The sequence below is a fragment of the Harmonia axyridis genome, chromosome 7 (assembly GCF_914767665.1).
Source record: "Harmonia axyridis chromosome 7, icHarAxyr1.1, whole genome shotgun sequence".
Lineage (NCBI taxonomy): Eukaryota > Metazoa > Arthropoda > Insecta > Coleoptera > Coccinellidae > Harmonia > Harmonia axyridis.
Window position 1 is genome coordinate 35,768,602 of NC_059507.1, and position 18,892 is coordinate 35,787,493.

At 34.9% G+C, this 18,892-nt stretch overlaps 3 protein-coding genes across 3 annotated transcripts; all 3 read left to right on the plus strand.

Annotated features, from left to right (window-relative positions):
• Positions 1 to 62: 62 nt before the first annotated feature.
• Positions 63 to 6,810, plus strand: LOC123684180 (spondin-1). Its single transcript, XM_045623343.1, has 11 exons — positions 63 to 297; positions 357 to 609; positions 1,836 to 1,971; positions 2,169 to 2,499; positions 3,918 to 4,048; positions 4,103 to 4,322; positions 4,513 to 4,687; positions 4,747 to 4,934; positions 5,885 to 6,145; positions 6,223 to 6,393; positions 6,451 to 6,810. The coding sequence occupies exons 1-11, from the start codon at positions 129 to 131 to the stop codon at positions 6,708 to 6,710; spliced, it is 2,295 nt and encodes a 764-aa protein (XP_045479299.1). The 5' UTR covers positions 63 to 128; the 3' UTR covers positions 6,711 to 6,810.
• Positions 6,811 to 10,232: 3,422 nt separating this feature from the next.
• Positions 10,233 to 13,842, plus strand: LOC123684329. The gene is made up of 5 exons (XM_045623548.1): positions 10,233 to 10,548; positions 10,636 to 10,978; positions 11,080 to 11,272; positions 11,327 to 11,608; positions 12,826 to 13,842. Exons 1-5 carry the CDS (start codon positions 10,402 to 10,404, stop codon positions 13,631 to 13,633), a joined length of 1,773 nt encoding a protein of 590 aa, XP_045479504.1. The 5' UTR covers positions 10,233 to 10,401; the 3' UTR covers positions 13,634 to 13,842.
• A 1,049-nt stretch (positions 13,843 to 14,891) lies between these two features.
• Positions 14,892 to 18,719, plus strand: LOC123684328 (ER degradation-enhancing alpha-mannosidase-like protein 2). Its single transcript, XM_045623547.1, has 7 exons — positions 14,892 to 15,090; positions 15,152 to 15,262; positions 15,316 to 15,501; positions 15,557 to 15,800; positions 15,951 to 16,281; positions 16,338 to 16,594; positions 17,919 to 18,719. Exons 1-7 carry the CDS (start codon positions 14,978 to 14,980, stop codon positions 18,639 to 18,641), a joined length of 1,965 nt encoding a protein of 654 aa, XP_045479503.1. The 5' UTR covers positions 14,892 to 14,977; the 3' UTR covers positions 18,642 to 18,719.
• The last annotated feature ends 173 nt before the right edge of the window (positions 18,720 to 18,892 follow it).

Consider the following 18,892-nt stretch of genomic DNA (forward strand, 5'->3'; position numbering starts at 1 on the left):
TTATCGCTTATCAACAGGGTTCAGCAAAGTTCAAGAGAACGAAAGTGATCATTTCAAAATAGAGCTAGTCTCTTTATTAGTACAGACTGTTGAGATGTGTTCGACTGACTGAAAATTCATTCCGAAAAATGTTTTTCAAAGTTATCGCATTTCTCTTTATCCTGGGCATCTGCACTGCGTGTAGAAGAGAACCCAGTATCTATCATTCAAAAGCAGATAAATCTCCAGGTGACAATGGAGTACAAATCAAAATCAGCGAAAATCCAAAAAGTTATATCCCAGGGAAACTGTACGCACGTAAGTAAATTCTTATTTTTATAAATAATTTACTCCGAATCCTATATGGTATTTTTTAGTTAATCTTATGGCTTCAAACCCTCTGGATCAAAGTCGACGCTTCAAGAAGTTCATTCTAACGGCAGAAGCTTCAGATGAAGCAGGAAATTTTTCTCCCCAAAGAGTAGGCAATTTTCAACTCCTGCAATCCAGTTTGGCGAAGTTTAACTTTGAGTGTATCAACACACTCAAAGAACTGAACGATAGCGCCAAAACTGAGGTCTTCTTTATGTGGAATGCACCTCCACCAGGCTCTGGATGCGTTACATTCAAGTAAGAAAAAATATATTTTCGCTCATTATTTCAAACCAAGTCTTTTTGGGATTTTCACAGCAAATACACTGCGCAAAAAAATTAACGCACATTCTGAAAATCTCAATTTTAATGAAAGTTAACTCTACATTGACTTTATAACTTATTTTTCATGTTCTCTCGGGAAGGTTTTGAACGAAACAAGACACATTAAATGGAAGAAAAATTCAGGATTTCACCGAATCTTATGTGGAAGAGGAGAAATAAACAATTTTCAAAATACTGGAATGCTGATAAGTGATTTAATACTTGGTATTTCCACCCCTTGCGTTAATTACATCTCGGCAACGACGGTTCATAATCAAAATGAGTAATCATAAAATGTTCTGATCTAATCCTTCCCAGATTTCTCTGAGTTGGATTCCTAAGTCATTAAGAGTAGCTGGATGATTTTCTGAACTTCTCAGCCTTCTATTGAGGTTGTCCCAAACCTGCTCAATCGGATTAAGATCTGGACTTCTTGCTGGTCATTCCATTCGAGAGACTTCAACCTCTTCAAGGTACTCCTGAACGATGCGCGCACGATGGGGTCTGGCATTATTGTTCATAAAAATGAAATTTTCACCAATGAATGGTGCAAATGGCACTACATGCTCTTCAAGAACCTATCAGCATTCATAGCTCCATTATCAACGACCACTAGGTCTGTGCGAGCAGTCAAAGATATTCCACCCCATTCCATAATCGATCCTCCCCCGAAACCAGTAGTATTCAGGAAATTGCACTGAGCATATCTTTCATGTGGACGTCTGTACACAAGGGAACGTCGATCACAATGGTAGAGGCAAAATCTAGACCCATCTGTGAAGATAACTCTTTCCCAATCTGCCTTTTCCCAATGGATATGCTCTCTCGCAAAATCCAATCGCACCCTTCGATGGGCTGGGGTAAGAGCTGGGCCTCTTGCCGCGACACGAGGCCTTAAATCATATTCTCTGAGGCGATTTCTTATTGTCTGAGTGCTAATTTGCACCCCATGAGTTTGCTCAAGCTGATTTTGAAGGAGGCGAGCGGTTGCAAACCGTTGTCTCAACGAAAAAACTCTCAAGTAACGTTCTTGAATGGCAGTTGGTTACCCGTGGTCTACCCTGCAACATTTACAAAATTTCGACAATCTTTTTTAGCGGGCATTTAAATTATTAATTGAAGTACTTTCAGGACAGTTAAAATTAATGAATTTTTTTCAGAGCAATGGTTTTAAGGGATTCTCTAAATTGGTTTGCAGACGAAGGAGGTTTACAAAAAACAATTTGTGAACAATCTGAAAAAGACAAGATGGCAGATCCAGAAGAATGCTGTGCTTGTGATGAAGCAACCTATAATGTAAGGAATTAATCTAAAAATAGATGTCCTGGGAGTTATTTTATTATTTGGGATGGAAACAAAATCAAAGGTCATAAAATCAGTCCAGTCGTTCTTGAGCAATGAAAGAGTACAACTAACTCGACTTTGACCATAAGAAATATGTCCAATTATTGTCATGTTTTCGCTTGAATTTGTACCTTTTTTCTTTCCCACAGCTTATATTCGAAGGGATCTGGTCTAGCAAAACTCACCCCAAAGACTATCCTACCCTTTTGTGGCTGACTCACTTCTCTGACGTCATTGGTGCCTCACACGAGAGGAACTTTTCCTTCTGGGGTGAAGGAATGATAGCATCTGAAGGTTTCAGAAGCTTGGCAGAGTGGGGTTCAGTAAGATTGATGGAAACTGAACTTAGGGCCAAGAGCAAATACCTCAGAACCATCATCAAGGCTGCTGGGCTTTGGTATCCCAGCGTGAACACAAACACCTCCGCCAGATTCAAGGTGGACAGGAAGCATCATCTTATTTCCTTGGCTTCCATGTTTGGTGAGCTTTTTTCTCATTATAAGAAGTTGAACTTGGATGGAATCTATAAAAATTTGAAAATAGAAGATAAGCTAGGATCGAGATCAACAAGATCCAAGATTTTTAATTTGATAATTCCAAGAATTTACCTAGTTGGAACTTCATCTAGAATTAACTATTAGGTATACAACTTTGCTTTCGCTGTTCTCCAAGGAAAGGCTGTAGCGGTAAATTGTAGATGAAATAAATAGATCGTAGATGTCACACAATAAGCTTAGGTTTTTCTAAACATAACGCCATCAAAATTTTAGTCGATTTGTGTCTGCGTCATAAAGTTAATCTCGATTAAACATGTCAGCTTACGAGCCAAATTCTCATCATTTGCGGAAGGTTTCAATTTTCTGCTTAAATATGAAGAAATCTGCGACTAAGATTCATCGAATACTCTCAAATGTTAGGCCGCTATCAGCGAGAGAACGTGTCGAGAGGGGTTTCAACGCTTCAAGAACGGTGATTTTGTCGTCGAAGACTATCATGGTGTGGTAGAAGAGAGAAGATTTTCGAAGATGCAGAATTAGAGGCATAATTTGATCAAGACTCATGTCAAACGCAACAAGAATTAGAAGGATCATTGGGAGTGCCGCAACAAGCCATTTCAAAACGCCTGAAAGTCATGGAAATGATCCAGAACCAAGAAAAGTGTCCTACCCCACCCACCATATTCTCCAGACTATCACTTGTTTCGATCAATGACCCACGGCCTGGCTGACCAGCAATTTTGGTCTAATGCAGAAGTAGCATCGATTCGTGGATCGCTTCAAAAGATGACCAGATTTTTTCAACTCGGGATTCGTACGCTGCCCGATGGTAGAAAGTAAAGGGTGTTTTTTTCAGAGCTATAGAACTTCAAATTGCAATAAAACAACGATGGATTATTCGATTGACATATTTCGACATACACTTGAGGAAAAGCTTCACTGCAAATGCGGCAGGTTTGTTTGTTGACGTAGTCATTCAACCAGAAGTGCGCTTCATCGCTAAACAAAATGAAATGGACGTAGTGCTCGATACGTATTTCGCACAGAACCATTATTTTCGAAATAAAATTGCACTTTTTGCAAGCGTTGTTCAGGCGTGAGTCTATTCATGATGAATTGCCAAAGTAAACTGATAATAAATCACTTGACAACTGTTAAATCGGTCGCCATCTTGAACAGTAATGCCAACTTAAAGTTATATATCTCGAAAAAACACCCTATAGTTGCCAACGATGTACCATACTTTGAATCATAAATGTATAACCAGATTTTTACAATAAAGCCTCAAATTTCGGAAAAAAACAGCGGAACAAAGTTGTACGCCTATGTATAAAAGTTTATTCTTCTAGCCTTTACATCATATGATTCAAATTTTAAAACTAATGATTTTTTTTTGCATAGGTCCAACGCCCGATTGGGTCGTAGGTGTAAGTGGCTTGAATTTGTGTCTGAAGAACTGCACATGGCAAGAAAATGCTGTTATAGACTTGTACCCTTACGACGCAGGTGTAGACAGTGGTATCACTTATATGGTAACCTAAAACTTTTTTAGCATCTTAACTGTTGAAAACTAATTAATTTTGTAGTCACCAAATGCAGAAACTGTACCTAGGGAAAGGATATACAGGATTACAACAACATACCCGGAAGATCCGAGAGCACCTTTCTATAATCCAAGCGAAAGCGAAATACCTCCTTTGGCTAGGCTGTACATCAAAAGAAACTCAGTAACGCCCAGAAATTGTGATGATAATTTCCTCAATGCACAGTTAGATATCAGTGAAAATTCTGAAGACACTTCAAGAGGTAAATATCATTACCTAAAGGAATCATACACGTACAAAATTGTCGTTAGTCTAACTCGCACAAACTCTAAACTTCTCAGAGGTCTCACAGAGGCCTAGGGGAGTAGGGGTAGAAAACATAAAAATATGAACAAAAATCTTTAAAGAGTCACATATACACTTATTGAGCCAATTATACAATTTTGTTGCAGTGGAATGTGCGGTAACAGACTATTCGAATTGGAGCAACTGTTCCGTCAGCTGTGGTAAAGGCTTGAGGATGAGATCTAGAGTGTACAGAGAACCAGAGAAAGCCGCAACAGCTAACTGCAACAGACAACTGGTATCAAAGGAAATGTGCGTGGCAGCCATACCTGAATGTCCCAAGTGAGTTTAAAACCCGAAAGAGATGTAAAATAGATTCCAATGTGTTGCATTTCTTCCAGAGGAGCTAACAAAGAAGACGACCTTTCGATAGAAGCGCCCTTACCTGAAGATACCAGTGGAGTTTGTGAGGTAACAGACTGGGAAAACTGGTCTAGCTGTTCAGTCACCTGCGGTCTAGGTTTCGAAATGAGAACTAGACATTTCACCAACAAGATGGGACGCAAGAAATGCCTTCATATTCCAACAGGTACAGCAATATCCTTGTTCTTTGGATGAACATCGTAATAGCTTTAAAGAGTATGGTTTTTTGTAAGTAAAGGGTGTTTTTTTAGAGCTATAGAACTTTAAATTGCAATAAAACAACGATGGATTATTCGATTGACATGAATTTTATTCATCCACAAGATAATTATGTGGCATTACATTTTAAATATGATTTCTGGCATATGACCGCCACGGCTGGCTCGGATGTAGTCCAATCTGGACGTCCAATTTTCGATTACTTTTTCCAACATTTGTGGCCGTATATCGGCAATAACAAGGCGAATGTTATCTTCCAAATGGTCAAGGGTTTGTAGCTTATCCGCATAGACCAATGACTTTACATAGCCCCACGAAAGTAGTCTAGCGGTGTTAAATCACTAGATCTTGGAGGCCAATTCACAGGTCCAAAACGTGATATTAGGCGGTCACCAAACGTGTCTTTCAATAAATCGATTGTGGCACGAGCTGTGTGACATGTTGCGCCGTCTTGTTGGAACCACAGCTCCTGGACATCATGGTTGTTCAATTCAGGAATGAAAAAGTTAGTAATCAAAAAAACCGTACAGTACAGTGTTATAATAATAATAATAAGAGAGTTTATTCATGAAAATACATTCAATAAACTCTATTGAATGTATTTTCATGAATAAACTCTCTTATTATTATTATTATAACACTGTACTGTACGGTTTTTTTGGTCTCCTGTGAAATTGTTCAAAATGGACTTAGCAGATTTACACTCTTAGCCGACGATATTTAAAATGTAATGCCACAAGATTATCTTGCGGATAAATAAAATTCATATCAATCGAATAGTCCATCGTTGTTTTATTGCAATTTAAAGTTATATAGCTCTAAAAAAAACCCTTTATATGAAACTGATTTAACAAAATCATGGTAGATAGTACATCCTAAAATTCGTGAATTTTCCAGTGGAAAAGCGAAAATGTATGAGACCTGCCTGCGTTGGTGGTTCTGCTAAAGTAGAATCAGAAGATTCAATGTGCCCAACAACAGAATGGAGTGAATGGAGTCCCTGCAGTACATCTTGTGGCAAAGGGGTCAGGACAAGAACTAGACTTCTTCTGGTAGAACCCAGCTTGCAACAGCTCTGTAACTCCAGGATCAAAATGATAGAACACGCTGTTTGCACGGAGGTCCCAGATTGCACTCTAAACACTGAAGCAGCAAAAGGTAAATCAGATGGCTTTACATATGATTATATTCTAATTCGTATTCAGTAGAATTAAGAAATTTTAATCTTCTTTCAGTTGTGTGTCTACAAGAGAACGATGTTGGGGAGTGCCAAGGCAGCTTCAATCGATGGTACTTTGACAATAGAAAGTTCATGTGTCTACCCTTCATTTACAGCGGATGTAGAGGCAACAAGAATAATTTCATAACCTTGGAAGATTGCCATCAGTCCTGTGGTGTCATCAAAGGCAAGTTAATCAAAAGTTGGGTTATGTGAGGTTAGATTGTAAGGAACAAGTTTTCAGATTTCGCCAATGGAAGATTGCCAACTAGAACAAACTCTGTTGGAGACTTCCCATCCGGTGCCTCTAATATGACAACTATAGGTGGCCCTAAAATAGACTGTGTTGTTTCCAAATTCTCAAGTTGGTCACCCTGTAGCGTCACATGTGGTAGAGGGGTAACTGAAAGTACCAGAACTATTTTGACCCGACCTCAGAATGGGGGAAAAGTTTGTCCTACCAGATTGGTGAAGAGGAGAAGATGTGCTGGACCACCATGTTGATTTGGCGGCGTTGTGATTTTAATTATAGAAGTGTGATAGTGTGTAGTTCACGATTAGAGTTGTCAATTTTATGTTTACCTAATAAATTTAATGATTTTGATATGATTGGTACTATTTTTCTTCGTGGTTTACTACAGAAGGGTGAAACTGTGGGTTCTATGATCACATTCCAACCAAAAATGGATGATTTCCGGTTGCTGATTGGACAGTCGGAGATTTGGAATGAATTATGTCATTCATCTTTCTCGTTTGTGTTTTCTCTTAGCGGATTGATAATGAACAGAGCTAAAAATTTTTTGAACCACCTATTATATACTTTTCGTCGTAAAAATTTCACGAATATTAAATCCCGAGAGAGTTTCAATTGTTTTTCTAATAGTAATCTATAAATTAATAAATATCTCTCCAATTTCGTATAAATATTTTCGAAGTTATTAATATAGAGGGTGTCCCGTAAAGACCACGTCAAACCGAGGAAGAATGTAGATCAAAGGATAACCCACCTGCTATGATAAAATTCTTACTGTTTTCGAGATATTTTTTTTTTCGGAAAATAATGAATTTATGCCCCTTTCAATAGTTTCGTCCTTACGGTTGGTACAATTTTACATCTTTTTGGTTAATTTTTTCAGTAAAATATTGCTGAAGAATGATTTTAACGTTTACATTAAAAACATCCTCCGAACATTTTAAAGGGGGGCTATAAGAAATATTTTTATTGGAAATTTTGGTAGTGGATTATTTTGTTCATGAAGTTTAGCCTATCGTAGTGGAACCAAAATGTACCAAGCTACTGCTGCACATTACACCAATAAGTTATCTATTTTATAGTGATTTCAAAAAGGTATGACACAAGTCATTTGTTATTCAAAGAAAAAAGATATGGCTGTTTTTATCCAATTGGGTACGTTTCTGACAAAATCAAGTTTGTCAATTCAGTTGAGAAATCTTCGATGTTGCATTACTTAGTGAACAATGGCAATTGTTTACGTGCAAAAATATTACTCACATAACTATTCACCTCAACGAAATTCAATTTTGCCGGCAAATTTTGAGAAAACATCATGCAGATCCAGATTTTTTTTAATAAGATCATTTGAAGCGACTAGTATTCCTGTACCAATTTTTCCAACGACACCGTACTAATTTGAATGACAATTTATTTGTTTGGATTCCGAACACTGACAGGAGAACCAAAAATGGCGGTGTGTGACGTCATACTAATAGAGCGTATTTGTGAAAGGAATCGTCAGCTAGGGTAATATTGTCTGGCAGATTTAAATTTGAAATGTCGAAAGAATTTTGAAGCATATATATATATATGGTTAGTAATTTTATTATTAACTAAAAATGTGTCTTTAGTTTTATATTTTTGATTATTTTAAATAAATTATGTCTCCAATAACTGGGAAATAAATTTTAGAAACTTCGAGATTGAGTTTCTTCACTAAAGATAATGATATAAAATTGCTTTGTGGCCCAGTATCTGAAATTGGTCTACACGATATTAATTTTCCCTTTGAGTCAAAAATATTAATTTTATCTGTTGGTAATATTACCTGAGAACCTTTTGAAAATAAAGAATTAATTGGATTATTTTCTAGTATTGAAGTAAAAGTCGAGTTTGGTTGATGAATTTGTGCATAGGTAATTGTTTTCTTGTACCTGAGTAGGTGAAGAATAATTACCGGAAGCGTCAGTCACAGAAAAATTCGGACTTTTTTCATTGTTATGGAGTGACGTATTGTGCCCTTTCTTTCAAATTCGGCAATTATAAAGTGATTTGCAATATGATAATAAATCATTATTTCTTAAGCAATTAGTGCAAAGCTTGTTTCTTCTATCTTCTTCTAATCGTTCGTTTCTAGACATTTCTAAGAATTTATGACATTCATAATTGAAATGATTTGCCTTAACAAATTTGCTTTGCTAAATTTGAATGTAGGTATTTTGTGTTCTCGCTAGGAATTAGTTGTAATTTTGTTTTTGTTTTCTATTGTTTCTAAAAGTTGACACCTTTTTGACAAAAAATCGGTTAACTCTGGTATTGTGGGTAGTGTTTTGTCATCTAAATTTGTGTTTACGAACTCTTCCATTCTCTTTTGGTAACTGAATCTAATTTTGATGGAAATATATAAACTTAAAGAGTATCCCAGCTTTCAATGGGTTGACTAAGTGCTTTTAATGATCTAATATTCATATTAAAATTGTGTAAAAATTCGTTTTCAACAGGAAGTAGTTCAAATATTAATTTTACATGCGTATGAATGATTAATCTTTTGTTTTCATATCTTTCTTTCAATATGATGTGACCATACTATAAAATAGTTATCTGAGGTGATATCTATTGATCGTATTAACTCTGCAGCTTTCGCTTTCAAACAAGATTTCAGATAATAGAATTTTAACCGTTGAGGAATTGAATCACAGAGGTCTTCTTCTTCCTTTGTAAGCCTTAACATCGTCGCCAGCTTGAAAGGTTCCACTTTCAATTAAGGATTTTCATGACCTTCCTATTGTCAGGCGACAGGTAATGACTTGATTTTATTGGAAGATTTGAAAGTCGTACCTTTCAAGGTGAACGGGATGTTAAGGCTTACACAGGAAGAAAAAGAATTCCTTTTGCTTCAACTCTATGCTTACTCGCATTATGCTCTCACCTCTAGTGAGTGCTTCCATAATTCAGAATCATTCTCTCATTCCTTGAGCCACGATCAACATATACAGTGCTTCGAACAAGAAACAACAGTGAAACAGTGAATTCAGTGAAATCAGTGAAATCAGTGAAATCAAGAAAACAAGTGATTAAATACAACATCAAGAATCAAACAGTAAGTCAACCACTATCCTTTACACGCATTCATTATATATTATTATCGATATTTATTTGTTTTATTTGTTAATCTGACAAAGTATAGTGTATATATTGGCATATAACTAAATCAATATGGTTGAAGCATTAAAACTCAGAAGAGTAGATATAAATCAAAGGTCAATTAACAACAATTTTCTATCAAGTCTTTCGGATGTAAGTTGTAAAATGGACATTCATAAAATCAACAGTAGAGTAGGAAATATTAAAATACTTTACGACAATTTCGTTCAAATATAAGGCAGTATTGAGTTAGAAACCGGAAAGATAGAAGATGACGAGCGAGCATATCTTTTATGACAATCAATCATATATTCTGTTAACAGAAATCAGGGTTTATGATGAAAGCTGAATTTAAAAACACAACAAATTTTAGAACAATATACGAAAAGTGTCAAAATTCCCGCCTTCAGATAAAGTTTAAATTTCCCGCCGTTCAAATATTGCTTCAACCAAAAATGGCGGAATATATGCCGCCAAATTTGTTGCCTCGGATTAGTTAGGAGTTTTCATTTCTTTGATATAAGTGTTCTGTGGTTTGCAATATAAATCAGTTGTGCAGAATTAAAACTAAATACTTTTCCAATTAATTTCCATAAATTGAAAAATTTGACTCTGTGCGATTAATCTAATTCTATGGTCCGGATTTGTATTCTATAACCTCAAAAATGGATTTTAATGTTTGTATATTGTTTATCAACATTTTTTACTATTTAAAAATCTGTTGATACACGATTTAAGCTCTACAGATGCTTACTAAAAAATTCTATGAGAAAATCAAATTGAGGACCCTGTCCAGAAACATCTAACAATAAAATAATGGACAAGCTTTCTAAGAAATTTCTGGCATCTAGTTGCCTGTTTTGCGCAAATTCTTCCACTAGCGTGAGAAAATTTAAAATAACAGAAGATTATGGAGGAGGCAATACAATACGATATGACCTAACTAGTTTTCTCGGCCACCAGGTATCAGATATTATAGAGTTCAAACTTTTTTATATATTAACAAACTTGGTTTAAATGATGATAACATCTACTTTTAATTCATTTTAGATCGAACCCTACTTGAAAGACGACGATCTTTTATGCAGTAACTGCATGAATTTCTTCGAAAATATGGCATACACCAAACGAAGGCTTATAGATTTTTTACGGAATAGGGATGAATCTGAGGATATAAAAATGCAGGGTTTCAACGATATATGGAAGGGTTTTAAAAAATTTGCTGTGAATTTGGTGAAATTCAACCCAAACGAATCTGAGGAAACGTGGGATTCACCTGATATGCACAGCCGAAGTGCAACTCCAAATCCTTTGGTACATACATACTCTGAACCATACAATCAAGCTTATGAGAGGGAAATTTCAGAAATTGAGAGAGCTAGAAGTAGAACAGGTAAATCATTTATTATTATTTTCATTCAGATGAAATATAACATAAATATGTTATATTTAAATGATTGTAACATTTTATTCACTTTAATATTTTTTTTGAAGCATTCTCCGAAGGCAACTCTGAAACAGATCTGGAGGTGAGAAATTTGTTCTTGAAAAGCGGTAGACGTAAAAAAAGAGGTCATAATTGGACAAGAAGAAGAGGTGAACAGAAATCTAGAGCCTTATCCAGAACATATCCAGCCATTTATGATAATTATGATAGAAACTGTTATTCTTCTATAACTAGAATTAGGTAAGCTGTTTGTATCTAACAATTTCTATCACTAGCTAATAAAAAATTTTTCAGTCAAGCATCAACAAACAAATCACCAGACAAAAGATCAACACATTCTTCGAGAAAAAGGAGAACAGTAGAAGGAACACCTTTAAAAACACGGTCTGTAAGTCGTCTAGAAAACTACCTGGCAGTTGTCACAGCAAAAAGAGAATCAAATAAATTTTATTGCGAGGAGGTCAAATGTTCCTTGTTCTTTGATAAGCTGGAGAATTTTGTTTTACATAAAAGATATGATCATAGGATAATAGCAAGATTTCCTTGTCAGCAGTGTCGTTTCAAAGGCACAACCAGGTTTGTACATTTTTCATATAGAACATTAGTTAGGTTAGATTTTGGTTTTGGCGGGAAAACGATATTCAAAATTTTTCAACGAATCTTGAAGTTGTACATTAAATTTAATCATAGATTCCTCTGATAAAATAAAACAAATTTTGTTTGTCCCTTATGTCTTTAACACAATCATTTATTAATTTTAATATGAAGTTTTCTTAACCATAGTAAAGGGAGTTTTTTTTAGAGCTATAGAACTTTAAATTGCAATAAAACAACGATGGATTATTCGATTGACATGAATTTCATTTATCCGCAAGATAATTTTGTGGCATTACATTTTAAAATATTATTTCTTGGATATGACCGCCACTGCTGGCTCGGATGTAGTCCAATCTGGACGTCCAATTTTCGATGACTTTTTCCAACATTTGTGGCCGTATATCGGCAATAACACGGCGAATGTTGTCTTCCAAATGGTCAAGGGTTTGTGGCTTATCCGCATATACCAATGACTTTACACAGCCCCACAGAAAGTAGTCTAGCCGTGTTAAATCACAAGATCTTTGAGGCCAATTCACAGGTCCAAAACGTGAAATTAGGCGGTCACCAAACGTGTCTTTCAATAAATCGATTGTGGCACGAGCTGTGTGACATGTTGCGCCGTCTTGTTGGAACCACAGCTCCTGGACATCATGGTTGTTCAATTCAGGAATGAAAAGCGCACCAGTCAGTTTTTCTGGATGTAACGTTGTTTCGACATACACTTGAGGATTAGCTTCACTCCAAATGCGGCAGTTTTGTTTGTTGACGTAGCCATTCAACCAGAAGTGCGCTTCATCGCTAATGGACGTAGTGCGCGATACGTATTCCGCACAGAACCATTATTTTCGAAATAAAATTGCACTATTTGCAAGCGTTGTTCAGGCGTGAGTCTATTCATGATGAATTGCCAAACCAAACTGAGAATAAATCACTCGACAGCTGTTAAATCGGTCGCCATCTTGAACAGTAATGCCAACTTAAAGTTATATACTTCGAAAAAAAACACCCCATAGAATCAAAGTCATAGTTAATTTGATTCCTAACGAATATCAAAATTGATTATCATAAATTTATGCAGTTATTAGAAATATTACAATCCATTGTTAACTTGAATGTACAACTTTGAGGTACAGCCTGTACATATTGTTTCTAAGTTATATTTTAAATATTAAATTTATTTTAATTATTTTTAGGAAAGAACTGGAAATGCATCACTCTAGATTGCATGACAACGAAATCATATTGTGCTCCCAATGTCGGGCTGAAATTGAGGGATCTCAGAAATTGCAAGAGCACCTTAAAAAACATCAGGAGTACTCTATAGGATGCAAATTTTGTTACCTGAATTTTCTCTCTAAAGCAGATTTGGTGGAACATGTCACATTGGAACATCAAGGAAAAAAGACAAAGAAAGTTCATGAGAAGCCTAGAGCCGTATTCCAGGCTATCATAAACACAGAAAAGACTTCCGTCAATAATAATTACAACAATCTCAGGACGAATAGAAAAACATACAAATCTATAGTGCTCAATGTGGAAAAATCGCCTTCTCCCGAAATGATATTTACCCCACTGATAGCCAAATCCAGTTCCCCCCTCCCTGTAGATTCCGAACCTCAAACTATTCGTATTATAGATAAGTCCCTTTCTATATCTGTGATAAATGTTTGTTCAGTGCCTGGCGATTCTTGCAGCAATAATGAAAATGTGAATAGTAGAACAGAAGACGGTGAGGTGTCGGTAGAAGTCACATCAACTAAACTTGGAATTCTATCAAAGCAACCAAACACTAGTACGGAACTAGCAGAAGAAACAAATCGCTCAAACATAGATCCTAGTACAGCTGCTCCTCAAGAACTTTCAACAGAGTCTGAATCGTCACGAGAGGAGAGTAATTCGACACCCCCGGCACATTTGAAGTTGAATTTATTGGAGAGTAATCTTCAGTTGACTACTTTATTCCCTATTGTAATATTGGAAAGGATGGATTTCGAGGATTGAATTTCATTCATTTTAACTTTTCTAAATAATGTAAAAAGAAACCAATGTTCATTTTGTTACTAGTGAAAGTTTATTTATTTATGACTAAATTATTGTTAATATGATGGATTTCAATTTTTTTGGAAACTTGTACATAGATGTGTAAATATTGTATGAACAGCTTAGAAACAATCTTTTGTCCAAATCTTGCAATAAATTTTATAATAGTTTTATAATAGAAAAATCAGTTATAAACATGAATCGCTGAGGCGCAAGCCAGTAAGCGATATTCCCCTATAAAAAAATATATACAGTAATTTCTACTAATTCCAAATTGCAATGTAACTAAATAATAAATTGAATATTAAATTGAAGAACAGATAAATGTGGGTGATTCATCTTTGAATTTGGAGAAAAAAACCTTATTGAAAATCCTATAGCATCTTATACAGTTATTTTGCCTAAATGAAGTACATATTTTGAATTCTTAAAATTCATATCTGAAAACATGATTACCCTCTAAATCATAAAAAAATATTTTTTAGTTTGTGAGAATGTATTTTATGTTCAAGTAAAGAGAAAAATCATCTATAAGGGGTCCGACCTTTGTATTTACCTATGAGAGAAATATATAATTTAGATTTGAAATACATTTTTAATCACAAATTTTAAGTTTTCTACCGAAGAAAACTATATAAGCCTCTTTCAGAGCGTCATCTACAACAAATTCAATGAACTAATATTTAGTGTAAGCTTGAGTCATAGATGTCGCTGTCAGATAATAGCGAAAACTAAATCTTCTCATTGCGTCATCTATGGATGAATTTCTAAATTATTTCTAGTTCGGTAATTCACAACTTTGCCCAATACAGAAAACTATAACAGATCGATTTTTTCATACTATTTTGACAGGTTTATAGATTAGGAGGATTAATCCAAATAGAAATACTTGAAAAGTTTTTCAACAATTTCACGATATGTGCAAAAAAAACTATGAGAAAAATATATAATTTAGATTTGAAATACATTTTTAATCAGTTTTCTACCGAAGAAAACTATAATCCTCTTTCAGAGCGTCATCTATAACAAATTCAATGAACTAATATTTAGTGTCAGCATTGAGTCCTAGATGTCGCTGTTAGATAATAGCGAAAACTATAATTTTCTCATTGCGCCATCTATGGACGAGTTTCTAAATTATTTTTAGTTCAGTAATTCACAACTTCGCCCAATATAGAAAACTATAACAGATCGATTTTTTATACTATTTTGACAGGTTTATAGGTTAGGAGGATTAATCCAAATAGAAATACTTGAAAAGTTTTTCAACAATTTTACGATATGTGCAAAAAAAACTAATAAGAAATGATAATATTTAAAAATATTTACCTACTTCCTTCTTTATTTTTCTTCCTTCTTCATACAGAAAGAGTAGTTAGTATACGTTCTTACAATAAGAAGGATCTGAATAAATTGAGGTAATATATTTGTTTACTCAATTCGTATTCAACAATCTCAACGTTTAAATTATGCTTTTAGAGATGAGGTGAAAGAGATGTTCTATCATGCTTATAATAGCTATTTGAAATTTGCATATCCATATGATGAACTGAGGCCTCTAAGCTGTGATGGTATTGATACGTATGGAAGGTGAGCCCTCGAAAGCTTATTGAGAATGTGTTGAAAATCTCATTTCTTTTCAGCTATTCCCTAACATTAATCGATGCATTAGATACATTAGCTATAATGGGAAATTATACAGAATTTCAAAGGGTTGTTGATCTTATAACTTCCAAATCAAAATTCGATGCTAATATTAATGTATCTGTATTTGAAACCAATATACGTATTATCGGTGGACTCTTAAGTGCTCATCTATTATCTTACAGGTTAGTATCACCTGCATCCTATAGAAAATAGTAAATATCGCTGGCTTGATTTCAGAGCAGGTGTCAAAGTTGAACCAGGTTGGCCATGTAATGGACCACTTTTGAGGCTAGCAGAAGATGTGGCCCAAAGATTAATAGTAGCTTTCGACACAAAAACTGGTATGCCTTATGGTACAGTAAATCTCAAGCATGGTGTCCCTAAGGGTGAGACTACTATCACTTGTACTGCTGGAATTGGAACTTTTATTGTTGAATTTGGAACACTCAGTAGACTCACAGGAAATTCTCTTTATGAAGAAGTAAGAAGTTCTTGTTCAAATGTTACATAAAATTTGTGTTAATTTTCCTTATTACTGCTATTTGAAAAGTTGCTTCAGTAACATATTAATACATAAACTTTTTACCACTTCTTTTTATACAAGAAATTGAAAAAAAATAATCAATTTCAGGTTGCTATGAATGCTCTTTACGCTTTGTTCAATCATAAATCTCAACTTGGCCTATTCGGCAACCATATAGATATTGAAACAGGTCGTTGGACAGCCCAAGATGCAGGAATAGGGTCCGGAGTAGACTCGTATTTCGAATATTTGGTCAAAGGTTCCATTCTTTTACAAAGACCTGAGCTCATGGAAATGTTCCACGAAGCAAGAAAAGCTTTTGACAAACACATGAAGAAAGACGATTGGTACATGTGGGTTTCGATGACAAAGGGACAAATAACTCTGCCCGTTTTTCAATCTTTGGAAGCGTTTTGGCCAGGTGTTTTGAGTTTGATAGGTTAGTTCCAATTTTTTTCAAATTTTTTTATTGCTGAAGGTGCTGTGAATTTCTAGGTGATACCTCCTCCGCTATGCGAACTCTGCATAATTATCATCAAGTTTGGCAACAGTATGGCTTCACTCCAGAATTTTATCACATCCCACAAACTGAAGCTGGATTGAACAAAGAGAGCTGGCCATTAAGACCTGAATTAATCGAATCGATCATGCTGTTGTACCGATCTACAGGTGATCCTTTCTTACTGCAGGCTGGTGAAGATATCTTGCGAAGTATACAGCACAGTTCTAGAACACCATGTGGATACGCTACTGTTAGTAATAATACTTTATTATCATAATTGCTTTCACAGTTCCTTTTCTATTAACGCCTCAACAAATTCAGGAAGAACTTTTCTTTTGAAATTATAACCATTTCGATAACATGGAATTATTTATTTTGAAAGGGACCACACAAACATAGGGACAAATATCAATTAATGAATCAAACTAAATGAAGAAAGTTAAATAACATCACCTGATAATGGACTAGTTTAGTGATGTCGATAATACTATATTTGACACGATAGAATTAAAATATAGAGCAAAACTGATAAATCAGTGAAAAAATTTTGAAAATCCATCAATAAATGACTGAGAAATAGATTATTTAAATTTACGTATTTTAGCGCGGAACGTCTTTCGTCTCCGACTCGTCTGTGACGTCACGCCACTTGCCTGTGATCGCTACACCATAAATTATGTTTAAATACTTAGCCGCGCCAAGGCTCTCGCGCCGTTTGTAGTTGTACAGTGTAGTTTTATCTCGAGTTTTGTTTTTATGTCACCATAATGGAAGAAGGCTTCGTGAAAGGACAAAGTTATTTTTACTCAATAACTTATTTCAAACCAACTTATACCTTAGTATTTTTATTATCAGAAATAGACAGCTAGTACTGATAGGTACTAACATCAAAATGATCTTCACACACATATGAAGTAGTTTTAGGTCCAATTAAGTCACGCCTCATTAATTTGCACCACTTCTTCCTTTGATTCATATCATTTGGTACATGAAAAAACAATTCATTGGGGTTTTTAATTGTCGTGCTTGCACACATAGGCACAATACAATATTTGTAGGATTTTTTTTTATTTCAGCCATCGTGTAACGAACAAAACACGGCACGAACGGCACAAATGATTGTACACCAATGAATTCGTAAGCACTCTGCGAATACCAGTCAGTCGCCTCGTGTAAGTGGCGTGACGTCACACACTAGACTATGAAATTATTCTTCCAAGCGCAACTTCAAAGTCCCATAACTTTTTCATTTCTAGAGATATTTCAATGATTCTTCCACATTTTTGTTTCATTTTACTTAAATTTTTAGAATTAATCCTTAACAAAAAAATGAAAACTAGTCCATTGTACAACTTTTTCTTCCCTCAGATAATATTATCAAGTAAAAATGTTAATAGACGCAAATTGTGCAAAAAAAAGCGAAATTGTGACTGAAGAACAGATGATGAGATGAATTTTAAAATATTCCATAAATACACGTTTAATTTTCCAAATTTATTGGTGAGGCACTTCCTTAAACAAACCAATGCTGCCAACACAAAAGAAAACATTAATTCAAAAAGAGTTCTTTACAGATTAAGGATGTGAGAGACCACAGGAAAGAAGATCGAATGGAATCGTTCTTCTTATCCGAAACCACCAAATATCTTTATTTGCTCTTCGACACAGACAATTTCATCCACAATCAAGGCCAGCATGGGACGGTAATAGATACCCCAAATGGAGAATGCATAATCGAAACTGGTGGATACATTTTCAACACCGAGGCACATCCGGTGGATCCCAGTGCTTTGCATTGCTGCTACGATCTACCAAAACAAAATATTTTCAACTTTACAGACTTTTCAGCAAAGAAGCACATTTTCAGGGGTGAGACCATCAATGGAAGGAAGAAGAAATTAAAGGAAACTATTAACTCCGATTCTACGGAAGAGACAACAAGTAATCCGCAGAAAGAGACGCAGAACTCCAACAATGATATTCGAAGTGAGGATTCTTCGGAAATTTCAAACGATTCCTTAAAAATAGAGGATATTGATTTTAAAGTAGGAGATGGAACAGATGGGGAAGGAAGTGCTAGTGGGGACACACTAGATTTATCGATTTTAGATTATACAGTGAAGGTTATACAAAGTGAGGAAAAAACTTTTGATCCTAATGAAATGCTGGCAAGGTTTAAACTGCAAAATAAATTCCCAAAAAATACGACTTGGGAGAATAAATACGAACTTTTGAGTTGCAAAGCTCAACCATTTTTACAGAAACTTTCTATTTTTGGAGAGTTTTTCAATAGGTAACTAAATTTTATTTTCTATAGATAAGTTTATATTTTATGTTGAATGTATTTATTTACCGCAAAATATATTTGAAAGTTATTTTAGTTTTTTCTTTAAATAAATCAAATAATGAGTTATAAAACTTTTATTTTCTCTATTTAAATATTTATTTGGTGTAAAACTCACAATAAGTTCAGCATAAATAATATTTACACTAAAGTCAACTACTTCATCATTACCACAACAACAGATAAATAGATCTTATAGTCATT

What these genes read in the sequence shown, in the direction of transcription:
- LOC123684180 (XM_045623343.1), top strand. Translation starts at nt 129, where the DNA reads ATGTTTTTCAAAGTTATCGCATTTCTCTTTATCCTGGGCATCTGCACT. An exon ending in AAACACTGAAGCAGCAAAAG is followed by an intron (nt 6,146 to 6,222) that starts GTAAATCAGATG and finishes ATCTTCTTTCAG; the next exon opens with TTGTGTGTCTACAAGAGAAC. An exon ending in GTCCTGTGGTGTCATCAAAG is followed by an intron (nt 6,394 to 6,450) that starts GCAAGTTAATCA and finishes ACAAGTTTTCAG; the next exon opens with ATTTCGCCAATGGAAGATTG.
- LOC123684329 (XM_045623548.1), top strand. Translation starts at nt 10,402, where the DNA reads ATGGACAAGCTTTCTAAGAAATTTCTGGCATCTAGTTGCCTGTTTTGC. An exon ending in GAGAGCTAGAAGTAGAACAG is followed by an intron (nt 10,979 to 11,079) that starts GTAAATCATTTA and finishes TTTTTTTTGAAG; the next exon opens with CATTCTCCGAAGGCAACTCT. An exon ending in CGTTTCAAAGGCACAACCAG is followed by an intron (nt 11,609 to 12,825) that starts GTTTGTACATTT and finishes AATTATTTTTAG; the next exon opens with GAAAGAACTGGAAATGCATC.
- LOC123684328 (XM_045623547.1), top strand. Translation starts at nt 14,978, where the DNA reads ATGATAATATTTAAAAATATTTACCTACTTCCTTCTTTATTTTTCTTC. An exon ending in AAGGATCTGAATAAATTGAG is followed by an intron (nt 15,091 to 15,151) that starts GTAATATATTTG and finishes TTATGCTTTTAG; the next exon opens with AGATGAGGTGAAAGAGATGT. An exon ending in GAAATTCTCTTTATGAAGAA is followed by an intron (nt 15,801 to 15,950) that starts GTAAGAAGTTCT and finishes AATCAATTTCAG; the next exon opens with GTTGCTATGAATGCTCTTTA.